General features: G+C 36.9%; 1 protein-coding gene across 1 annotated transcript in view; it reads right to left on the bottom strand.

Moving 5' to 3' along the window:
• Window positions 1-869: 869 nt before the first annotated feature.
• Window positions 870-13,036, bottom strand: part of mnat1 (MNAT1 component of CDK activating kinase) — a 30,888-nt gene continuing 18,721 nt past the window's right edge. The window contains exon 7 of the mRNA XM_015018464.1: window positions 870-1,067. Coding sequence (XP_014873950.1) covers window positions 870-1,067 — 198 coding nt within the window. The remainder of the gene's footprint in view (window positions 1,068-13,036) is intronic.

Here is a 13,036-nt window from a genome sequence, read left to right as displayed (position 1 = left end):
TTAAAAACTTAGAAAAGAAATAAATAAAATCTGGTGCATTGGCCATGCAAAGATCTATGCTTTTGGGAGATGGTCAACATGTTTTTCTATAACCTTTAAAATCCAAAATAAAATTTTTGACCTCAATTAATTTGGTTTCTAGAAGGAAATTTACAAGAGCTTTTGAAAAATTATAACTTTAAATTTTTGATGAATAGGGAATCTGTTGCCAATTTTAAAGAACCACAAATTTATTACGTTTTTCAGATTCTACATTAAGAAAAACAAAAAAAATTTATAATTTTTTTTTCTGTGATGTTAATTGTGGAAATGATGTACGGATGCAGCGATATGCTTCGCTGATAACGATATTTGACATTAATATTGCCGTTATGGTCGATAAACGATATTTACCGATTTTATACATTATATTTCTCTACCGTTTTGACACCATTGGGGAAAAAAAACAACCAAAAACAAACAGCAATAAGATGGAAATAAATATGGGTTGTTAATACTGGGAAATTTTTATTTTGTGGGTCAATACTGATATGCTAAAATAATGACTAATATTGGCTGATGCCGATGTTAGTACCGATATATCATTCATATATCTGAAATTATGTAAAAAAAAAAAAAAAAAAAAAAAACTTTCAATAATAATAGAAGAAAATAGATCCAAAAATTTATTTTAGAATCATTCAGTTGATGCAATTCAATGCAATAATTTAATAAAAGCCTGAAAAACTGCTAAACCTGCATTTGTTATTACATCTATATCTATAAATGTTCGTTGGATCCTTTTCATTTTTTAGAAAGAGTTATTAAGAGATCTTGTGAAAGGTTCAAAGAGCTGCAGGCTGCACACCCTTGATCCAAAATAATCTGCATTAACTAAATCGGATTTGGTCTCTGGATGTGCAACAAAACTGGAGAAAAAAAAAAAAGAGAGAGAGAGATTCATACCCAAATCTGCTCAGTTGCTCCAGGTCGGGTGGTGGGGGTCCATAGGTTTCAACCTGCAGGGGTTTGTATTGGTACAGAACCTCCTGTATTCTGGGCAAAGGCTGGAGAGAAACAGTTTGACCCTGAAAGGAAAAAAAGATAAAATTCAGCAGAAGTTTCTGATAATTACACTGGAAAGTGAGAATATTTAGTTCTTTCCAATGGAACAATGCTTCGGTGGTTTAGCAGTAATTAGCTGAGTGTTAGCATCTGAGCTACATTAACAGGAGCAACATGATCCAGTTTCCTGAAGCTGGATCAATCTGAATGCCTCCACCATTAGGGAAATGCTCTGCTCTTCTCATAAATGCTATCTGGATAAGCAAAACCAGCAACCCGGAGACCAAACTGCTGTGATTTGGCTAGGACTGCAACTAACAATTATGTGAGTCACTGGTTATTTTGACGATTAGTTGATTAATCTGATTTTTTTTTAAAACAATAGTTTGATTAATCTGAGTTATGTAATATTAACATTTAAAATTTACAGATTAATTGCATGCATTGACAGTTCTATAAATTAATTTACGATTATTTTGGCAACAGATTCATCATAATTAATCCGATTATTCGTTTCAACTCTAGATTTGAGTGAGGCTGCAATTACTCCCAATACTGTTGATCAGATATTAATTGGGAGGAATCTGTTCGATTTGGGGATGTGACCTTCCACACAGGCCTGTCACAATAATCAGTAAATCAATTAATCACATAATAAATTAAAACTAACTCAGATATTTCCATTGGCATGATTTATAGTTAATCAATTTTTTTCTCTCTTTCTACCAAAAAATGGATGACAAAAGTCTTCAGTTTGGTGTTTGAGCGTCAACTAGCCATTTTTTGAAGCACAATTTTGTTTACAGAGACTTCATAATTAACCTTATTTGTTGTTTTGTTTATGTTGGATATTTAAAATGTCTTCTAGCTTCAGTGTTAAATGTTCATTAGAATTTAAAGTTTAGTGATCTTTGAGAACGTGTTCTTGTATTATTACCGTAATATTACTTAAAAATCGTCTAAAAACAACAATATAATCGATTATCGCATTAACTTCTGGAACAATTTATCGTGGCGGGCCTACTTCCACCCAGTGTCATAGCGCTGGGGTCGCTCAGCTTTACTGGAAACAAACCTGGGATTAAAAGAGATGCTGTTTAAACACGCAGAAACTACTTCAGAGTTCAGCAAAGGAACCGAGAGACAAAGAGGAGATAAAAAGATAAGAGAGAGAGAGCAAAGAAAAAAAGAAGTGGGGGGAGAATAAACAACAGAACACAGAGGGGAGCTGATGAAAACCAAACTAAACAAGTAACATGTGCCCCGCGGCCGCAGACTGCCCTGCCCTCCCGTCACACATGCTTTGGCTTATGAAAACACACACACAGTCGCGTTTTCATATCTTGTGGGGACTTCACATTGACTTCACTTCGTTTTCTACCCCAAACCCTATCCCTAACCCTAAACATGACATACCTATTCCTAACCAAAACTCAATTCACACCTAAAGTTCTAAACCAAACCCCTAACCCAAAAACAACATTTCCCCTTATGGGGACCAAGAAAATGTCCCCACAAGCAGCAGTGGTCCCGACAACCTCACAATGTAGGGTCCCCACAAGGATACAAAAACCTGGTTCACACACACACACGGTAAAATAAAGCTAGCAAAACTGAGCTGGAGTTTCAAAGCGATGCACAATGATGAGGAAGAAGTAAAGTTAAGAACAGAACAACAAATAAGAGCAGAACAATGAGCCGCATTGTCCTGGTGAGCACAATACACTGACAGCATCTATTTAATTTACACCTGAATACACAAATTCATCTACTATCTGGTATTTTTAGCTATTAATTATGTGTTCTGAATAATTTAAAAGAGCTTGTGTTCGGAGTTGATAGCTGCCATTGGTGTATTATGTAAAAGTTTATCCGTTTCCCCAAAGTGGTGTCCATCATCATCCTCGCTTAAAAGAAATGTGTCTTTGCTAATGGGACGTTTTACAGGTAATTCATTCACACACCTTTTTTTTTTTCTCGGAATGACTTTCAGCTATTTTAGCAGGACAAGTCTGCGCCTGTAGCTGTGAGCGGCAGCTTTTAGTTTGTGCAGGTGAGGTGGGAAGCGGGGGGTGGGGGGGGCTCAGGTAGTGACAGTGGCAACACGTTAGCAGAAAATGCGTGGGTTTTTTCCACTGAAGGAGTTTTTTTTTACCCGCATACCACAGCTTCATTATTCCGTTTCAGTTTGATTCTGTCACATAAATCATAAAATTTGGTTAAAGGTGGTTAAGCAAAACATATAGAGATGGATATCTTCATTCAGAAAACTAAAAAAAATGAATTTATTCAGCACAGAGTGATGCATTTAAGCATTTATTTCTGTTTATTTTGATCATCAGAGATTACAGTTAATGAAAACCTGAAATTTATTTTTTTTAGAAAACTTGAATATTACATAAGACCAATAAAAATAATTTTTTTCAATGCAGAGGTACTATGTTATGATGACATCAAAAACCTACAAAACCTTTGGAATGGAAAGTTGAGTGGAAGGAAAAACGTGGAAGCAAAACATCTTCGAATTCATGCAAAAGAAACCCTGCTACAGAGTTACTATATAGGTTAGATGATGATCTCACTTTTCAGAAGGCCATAATTTCTACAATAATTTTTTTTTTTCCTTTCACTGTGAGCCATTATCTTCAAAACTACCAGAAAAAAAAACAAAACATTTGAAATACATCATGAATGTCTGTATGATATTGAGTTTCTGGATTACAGCAATTAATTTCCTTTTAAATTATATTCAAATATAATGCAATGTAAATTAATTCATAATTTAATGACTAATAATAGAACAGAAATGGGCAGAGTACCCCAAAAATTTACTTTTAAGTAAAAGTAGCACTACTTAAGTAAAAGTAAAAAGTAGCCATTCAAGAAATTACTCAAGAGTAAAAAGTATTTGGTAAAAAGTCTGCTCAAGTACTGAGTACTGATCAAATGATCAACCATTTAGTATTTAAAAAAATACATATTCAGATGGACCAAATATAAAGTAGAAATTTTGGTATTTTAAGGATGAAAATGACAATAATTCAAATAAGTAAAAAATAAAATCAGGCAAAATATTTGTTTCTTTCAATAAAAAACTTTAAAAAAAAAAAAACTTTAACAAAAACTGTAGGTGTGTGTCTATGTCTGGTAAATTTTTGGTTAAAACATGTTTGTTTTTCATTCAGTGGACAGAAAATCCAGAAATTTTACTCAAGTAAAAGAAGAAATACTTCATAATAAAATTACTCAAGTAAAAAGTACAACATAGTAAAAATACTCCCAAAAGTATTTTTCAAAAATTCTCAAGTGTAATTAAGTAAAAGTAACTGGTTACTACCCAACTCTGTAATAGTTGGTAGCTGTAGGTATAATTCAGCTTAGGAATAATTAAGTATCTGGTGTTGACATGTTGGTATGAGGGGCCCCCGAATTAAAATCCGCTTGGGGCCCCAATAAAGGTTTGTGCCGGCCCTGTTCAGTAACTCAGATTTTCTAGTGACAAGGCCGAGATTTTCCTGATGCATTCCTCTCCTAGGTGACCTTGAAAACTGGCGCACGCGGGTACCGGGACATGACTCGTGTCTTTAAACATGGTGACACATAAAACAGACACAATTATTTGCGGTGAGGCTTTGATTGAAGACCCCAACCCTCTCATACAGCCCAAAAACCCAGACATGAGCTCTCAGAGGACTCCGCTCTAAATCATAAACTCATCACCTCCTATTAAAAGCCAGCATGTAAGTTGTTTTCAAAATGCTTTTCAGCAGGAAGGAGGGACAGACCCCCCAGCTCAATGGGACGGGGGGGTTTCAGATCAACAGGACTCACAGCCAAACACAAACATCTGCTTTTATCGTCACGGGGGCCCGTGCGACTACATATACAGCTTTGTGTGCATTGTAAGTTTGTGTATGTAACTGGTTTTTACACTCTTATGACACCCGCGTGGCACCGAAGAAGTGGGCCTCTGGGGGCCATCAATCCTAATAAAACCACAGGGAAGGATGATTTGAAGAAATCACTGCCGAGCCGGTGGGAGCAATTCTGCAGCCTCAGCATTTGTACCGCTAACTTAAAAATAAAGTTCCTGTGCTGAGATGATGCCTGAAATGGGCTATTAAAAGGTGAAATGAAGACGTTTCTTCCTGTGGTCTTTGGTAAAATTCACCCACTTGCAGTTTTTTTTTTCTGTTTTTTTATATTGCTAATGTTTAAGAGCATCAGTTTTTATATTGGATAAAAATAACCAAAGTAAATATACAAGGCAGCTTTTAAATTGTAATTAATTTACTAATTATCAAAACCAAGCAGGGCACAGAGTATGTGAAAAATTAAACTACCACACCTACAGAAACAAATATAAATATTAAAGCACTTTTCAAGCATGTTCATGGTATGTTTTCAAACGTTTCCAACAACAAAAACAGTTTCGATTCTCTGTTATATATTATTTATTATTGTTATTAATAATGTCTACAAAAGGGACAAGGTAAACTAAATAAAATTTTTTTAATAATCTATAAAAAAAATTGCCACATTTTCAGGCATTTGGCAAATAGAAATAGTTTTTCTAATTCTAATTAATCTAAATCAAATATAATTTGGTCTAATTTAACTTCAGGCAGTGAGAAAACAATGTGAATGTGTGTTTTTATTATCTTTCAATATCTGGTTTCAACTTAAATTAAATAATGTTTTCTTCAATCAAGTGATAGATTGCTCTTTCAATGACTGTATACGGAAATTCAAACCTTGGAAACACAAGCATTTCAAGGATTTCAAGCACCAGTACAAACCCTGTTGATAGAACCCACCTGACAACACGAAGTAGAAGAAAAAGGAGTTAAAAGAAACATTTTACGAGAGAGAGTCAAGAATAAATGGGAAACAAAATCATCTTCAATTCTTCATATTTAACTGCTGCCAGAGCTGCAGAATCAAGAAATAATTTAAATAGAACCTACCTAACAACATGAAGTAAGATAAGAACAAATCAAAAAACATCACATCATCTCCTGATCTGAATAAATTGAAGACCAGAAATGGAGAAAACATGGAACATTGGAGAACGTTTGTGGGTTTGTTAGTCTACTGTCTACAACTCAAACAGGAAACTCAAAAAAAGAATTCAGAACAACATTTAAACCATTCTCTCAGTTAAGGTCAGAGTTCACGACTCAAAAATAAGTAATAGATATTAGACAAAAATCAACGTTTACACTCTAACATGAAAGAGTTGCAGAATTGAGCATCTGCAAACAGATGCTCAATTATTCAACTGTATATCTTCGAAAAGCAAATGTGGAGCCTCCTGCACAACCAACAAGAATGCAGAAAGTTTTTTCTGGAAGTTAAGTCAATAACAAAACACTTGTCGTTTGTTGCCACCATTGTACATACGGTGTCAAAACCTGCTGACCAAACATGCTGGAGCTGTGCTTGGGTTGCTAGGTGACAGGCTGGGGTTGCTAGGAAACAGTGAAGCGCGACTTGAGACTCAGGAGGTTTTTGAAACAGCTCATTGTCCAGACAAAAAAAAACATTAACTTAACAAAAAAACGTCAGGGTGTTTCTTTTTAATGTGTTTTTAGAAGCAGTTGAGACTCAAATGTAAATATGAAAACGTGCAAAATGTGAATTTTGCATAATAGGTCCCCGTTAATGTACTCAACAAAAAAAAAAAAGCAGAAACAAACAAGTGTCAGAGAGATTTTTTTCTCACAACATCACAGCCTTGGTATTTGCTCCTGATTCATCTGTTTGGAAATATTTAACAGAAGAACCAGTGAAGACAGTCCAAGTACCACCACTGGTGGGTTGAGCGAACACCCTGAACGGAAAGGAAGCATTGCAGAGGGATTGAAAATGATGCGCCTTGTTAGAAGCTGTGCTCACACTTTCCCAGCCCTCACTTCCTTGTTCTGCCCCAGAGCTGCCGGTGCTTCTGTGTGGATAAAGGGATTTGGGTTGCTCACTGGCACGCCGAGCAGCAAGTAGCAAGTGTAAAAACTGCTGGCTCCCTGTGTCTTACCAGTTTAAATATATCTCCCTGACCGGTGGCAGCTGCTCCGGCGCAAAGCCCCTAAAGCTGACAACTCCTTTTTCCGCCAAGCGGAGGCCGACCAGCTTGCAGGCTGGGTTCGAAGAGCCCCACCGAAGCCGGGCCAGGATGTCACAGGGGGTTCGAGGTGCGAACGGACATGTGCTGATGCCAATCAGGGCTCCTACACTGCAAAAACACAAAATCTTACCAACTACTTTTCTCTAGTTTCTAGTGCAAAGTGCTTAGTACACTTGAAATAAGACTAATCTAACTTTTCTCATGTTATAAGTACAATAATCTGCCAGTGGAAATGGTACTTTTTTATGAATATTAAGAAATTACTGACTTTAAACTCATGCTGAAACCAACAATTATATTAGTAATCGATTGTTCTGACTATAAATTGGACATTCTGCAATGTTTTCATTTAACCACTCATTTTTTTAAAATACAATATTTGAAATCCATTAGTAGATACAAATAAGCTCATAATTTATGACATTTTACAGCCTAAAATGCAACATCAGCATTCCTTTAGTGAACGGTTGATCATTTGTAGCAAAGGATGAATCTGCAGCTAAAAATACTTCTAACATCAACATGTGAAAAGCTCAGCCCTTTCTGCTCATCTGCTGATTATCTTTTTAATTAATCAATTAATAATTGGATCAAAAAACTTGCTTAAAGACAAATCTTAAATGCAATGTATATATTTATTTTGGTTTAATTACTGATTTTATTATGTCATTCTTTCAACAAATGGCCTTTTTGAGTCTTTATACTGCAGTTAACGATTAATCAATTACTAAATTAGTTGATGTTTATTTCAATAATTGATTAATCACAATTAATCCGATTAATCGTTTCAACCTAACTTAAAACAAGCTCTTATAACTTGCTGAAAAGTTACTTGTAGGTTATTTTTACCTAATTTCAAGCATACGAAGATATTTGCACTACAACTTAGAAAAAAAACACATGGTAAGATTTTGTGTTTTTGCAAACTCCCTTCTTAAAACCTCTTTGTTTTAATTAAAACAATGGAATGAAGATCTCTGTGTGTGTGTTTTTTCCTGTGGAGTGTGAACAGGGAAGGGAAAATAAAGTGCAAACGTCAGTGGGGGTTGCGGAGAGTATTCACCAACAACTCAGACAGAACAGGTTGGGCCAGTCTGCAGAGCGCAGCCTGCGTCGACAAGTGCATCTGCTGAGCAGAGGTCACGGTAGAGGACTCCACCAGGAGAGCAAACACACTCTCACCGTCTCCGTGTGTGTGTGACCGTGTTTTCAATGGCAGGCAAATTCCACAGTCCAAGTGTCCCATGAGTGGCCAGAGAGAGCCAGGGTTATTTCAGCCTGCCACACGGTGTTTAGGGATAAACTTTCCACCCACATTAGCTCATCCGTGCGTGTGTGTGGGTTGCTATTTGTTTATGTGCCTCCTGTTTCATTAGGTGCCCACGCCGGCCTCATCAGGTATGTCAGCTGCTTTGCTGCCTGTGGGCAGAGGGCCCATGGGCCCCCGGCGGAGCTGGAACCGGGGACCTTTCATCTGAGGTGGCACTGAAAGCCACTCCAAGGTGGAAAGATTCCCCATCGGTCAGCTGCTTTCCGGAATGGGACACTGCAGCAGCTGAGAACAATCCCCCATCAGCACAAACACACGCGCCCAGATGATGAAGCGTTTACCTTCACTGGCACGGAAACAGACGTCTCAGACGCAGTTTGCATGGTTTTGACCTGTTATGCTTCCTTGAACAGGTTAGGATATGTCCATGTTCATTAATTTTTTTTGCACATTATTTTTAAATAATGAGATTTAAGTCAACCTGGCCAAGTACTTTTGGTCTAGTTTCTAGTGAAAAAACATCAGAGCACTTATATTAGACAAAACTAACTTATAAGTAACTTTTCAGCAACATATAGGAGCTTCAATATTAAGTCAATAATTCCTTAATATTGATGAAAAAGAATTAGTTCCACTAGCAGATTATTTCACTTATAACATGGGATAAATGTGTTGATGGAAGTTAAATAATCTGCCAGGGGAACTGGCACTAGTACAAAGCTCCTATGTCCTGCTGAAAAGTTACTTGGAAGTTAGTTTTGTCTTATTTCAAGTGTAGTTAGATAGTTTTAGGACGTCTTGTCACTTTAAATCCAAATAAGCTGCTGCTGGCCACATCCCCTAACTCAATGTTTACAGAGAAAATAGCTGCAAACAAATGCACAATTATGCAGTGTGTTTGGTCTGGCTTTTAGTGCAAATATCTCAGAACACTTATATCAAATAAAACTAACTTCCAAGTAAATCTGAAGCAAGATCTAAGAGATTGTTTAAGAAAAATATCCTTAATATTGATGAAGAAGTACTTGTTCTACAATCAACGAGCCTGTTTCAATTATAACAACACATTTTTCAATAATCTGCCAGTGGAACAAGCACATTTTCGTCAATATTAAGTAAAATAGGCTCCAATGTCTCCCTAAAAAGTTACTTGTAAGTGATTTTTTTATTTTTTTTATTTCTGGTGTACTAAGATATTTACACCAAAAACTAGACCCAATATACTTGGCAATATTTAGTATTTTTGCAGTGTAGTTTCAGTAAGGTAAGTCAACAACCAAACACTTGTCTTTTGCATACAGTGGTAGAAACAGCTGACTAAACATGCTGGAGCTCCGCTTGGGTTGCTCGGTAACGGTGCCCAGGATTGTGACTTAACGATTGGAAGGTTTTTGAAACAGCTCATTTTCCTAACACCAAAAAACATCAACCCATTAAAAACCACCTTGTTGTTTTTTTTTTAATCACTTTGGCTGTTTTTAGAAGCAGTTGAGACCCAAATGGAAGAATAAAAACATGCAAAATGTGAAATTTGCATAATAAGTCCCCTTTAAAATCTGTGCCTCTCTCTACGCAGGTGCCAAGTGAACTCTTCGGTGGCATGAAGAGTCTTGGCACCATGCTCGATCCCCTGTTAGACAACAACCAGCCTGTTTAAACAGCAAATCCTCCCACGCAGAGCAAGTCTTTTGATTTCAGAGGACTTCTATTTTAGAAAGACACTTTATTCTTCAAACGCTGTGTGCTCAGACGTCAGGGGAGGGGCACGGAGTGTATTTATCTGCATGCACCCGCACATGGACGTTTGTGTGTCTCCCGGTTCAATAGAGCAATCTACAAAGTGAGGGATTAGAGAAGGTTTCCAGACCATTCCTGAGGCAAGACCAGGCCCATCCCACCACACATCACACCTGGACTAATACAACTTTCCCCCCTGGATTGGCCAACTTCCTCTTCAGGCCATTCAAGTGTGACGTTAGCACTCGGTGGTTAGCCAGGAGTCCCCCTCACCAGTTGTAAGGAAACCCATCCAGCTCTTCCCTAATCAGGACTGGATTCAACATAAGGGCCTGCTTTAGACATTGTTTGGAAATGACTGCGATGCTGGGGAAGAACTGTCATCTTAAAGTTTCCCTTTAATGGCTCAAGTTCAGGTAGATTGGATGAATAGTGACTGTGAACGTCAACCCTGCAAGTCTAAGTTTGGTCTAGTTTCTGAAGCAAATATCTTAGTTTAGTTGAAATAAGACAAATTAACCTTCAAACAAGATAATAGCTTGTTTAAGTAAATCATTCCTTAATATTGATTAAAAAAAAAGTACTAGTTTCATTGGCAGACTGTTTCATTTATAGTACGGGAAAATGTACTGTAAGTGAAATAATCTGCCAATGGAACTAGTACGTTTTTTAAAATCAATATTAGGGAACTATTTACAAAAACAAGGCCTTATATTTTGCTGAGAAGTTACTTGTAATTTAGTTTTGTCTTATTTCAAATGTACTAAGATATTTGCACTTGAAAATAGACCAAAAATGCTTGTAAAGATTTTGTGTTTTTGCAGTGAATTCTCAAGTATAGCCACATATTCTCAATTGGAATTATGTCAGTACTTTGACTAGGCCATTTTTATAGGTTTGCGTTACACCTGTAGTGTCCAATCAGGACTTCTATACTGCAAAAACACAAAACCTTACCAATAATTTTTGGTCTAGTTTCTAGTTCAAATACCTTAGTACACATGAAATAAAACAAAACTAACTTAAAAGTAACTTTTCAGCAAGATACAGGAGCTTGTTCAACCCAGCGATTCTTTAATATTAATGAAAAATGAAATGGTTGTTATAAGTGAAATAATCTGCCAGACTTTTTAACTTATAATATGGGAAAATGTCTTATGCCACTGACAGGTTATTTTAATTATAAACCATACTTTTTCATCATTATTAAGGAATTACTGACTTAAAACAAGTTCTTCTTCTGCATTTAAAAGAAATGTAACTGAAGTTTTGTTGTGTGTTTTGTGATTTTAAATATGTCACTAATTGCCTTCTAAGTTAATGGCTAAGATGTTTGGATAAGAGGAAGATATTAAAAGTTTATTTTACCCTTTCATTCATAATTTCTTTCAGTTGCTACATGAACTCTTCATATTTATTGAGTGAATATGAAATGAATTAAATTAAATTGCAGTAATACTACAGAGAATTTGCACAAATCTCTTTAAGTGATGAAATATCCACATATTTCAGATTTGCTTTTCCCAATTTCTTCCCAAAAACTCGCAGATACATGCATTCCAGAAATCTGCACAAACCCACAGCTCTTTGCTGAAAGCCTACCAAGTCAAACAAAAGTCATTCCTCTGGACTCTGAGGTGAAGGGAAATCCAAACCAACACTTTCCCCTGACTCACGTCTCTCGGTTCGACCGAGCAGATGCGTGGTGAGAGCTCTGTTCCACTAACAGCAGCTCAAACGACAAGATGAGGAGAAATTAAAGCAAGAAGCCGGGAAAGCGGCCAAAAGCAACACAATCGTGGTGCATTTCTCTCAGTCAGTGAGTTTAAATTCCTGCTTTATATTAAAAACTGTGACTTTCAGAGAACCACACTGAAACTCGGCATGAAGCAGTTGTCTTTAGAGAGAAGTGAAAGTTTACGTATAACACAGCGTGTAAAAAAGCATTTTGAAGCCTTAGGTGAGTATGAAGCAGATATCTTTGCCATGCATCACTAAACTGTGAGAAGACAACCGTGTCTCATGAGGGCTGCAGTGGAGGGAGAGAGGATGATGACACAGCCTATCTCAGCCAGTTAAAATGAAAATAAATGACCGAAAACGTGAACGACAGCCAAGTATGAAGGTCTCTCCAGGCACCGTGTGCACAAACTGCGGCGCAGCTAAAGCCCGGAGCCCACATGCCCGGCCCTCGTGGGACCCACCGCTGCTACAGCAGGAATGTGATGATCCGAGCGAAGAGGCCCAATGCCCGTTCCCACACTGAGGGGAAGCAGCAGGCGACGACTAAAGTTCTCCGTTTCAGGCCCTACACTGCAAAAACACAAAATCCTACCAACTATTTTGGTCTAGTGCTAGTGAAAATATCTTACGACACTTCAAATATGGCAAAACTAATTTAAAAGTAACTTTTCATCAAGATACAGAAGCTTGTAGATAATGGCAGATAATCTGCCAGTGGAAGTTATTGACTTAAAAAAAAGTTATTATAACTTACTGAAAAGTTGCTTGTAAATTAGTTTTGTCTAATTTGAAGTGGAATAAGATATTTGGACTAAAAATTAGACCAAAAATACTTAGTATTTTTTTTTTGCAAGTAATGAATTACCTAGAGCTGAATAATAAATCAGTAACAATATATAAACACAGGATCAATATCAATTGACAATATTCAATGGATAGAAGACTCACTGAACGGTGGTCCATTTTCACACAGCATGAAAGCTTTTAGTAGCTCAACCTCTCAAGGTCAGCTAAGCAAAGATGGTGGAACTTACTCACTCACTCTCTGGTTACCTAGCAACTAACTCACTCACTCTCTGGTTACCTAGCAACTAACTCACTCACTCTCTGGTTACCTA

Source organism: Poecilia latipinna, unplaced genomic scaffold, assembly GCF_001443285.1.
Source record: "Poecilia latipinna isolate Pla-1442-1.1 unplaced genomic scaffold, P_latipinna-1.0 Scaffold2276, whole genome shotgun sequence".
In the NCBI taxonomy this organism is placed as follows: Eukaryota; Metazoa; Chordata; class Actinopteri; order Cyprinodontiformes; family Poeciliidae; genus Poecilia; species Poecilia latipinna.
Note: the sequence above shows the minus strand (reverse complement) of the source record. Positions and strands in the feature narration are given on the sequence as shown.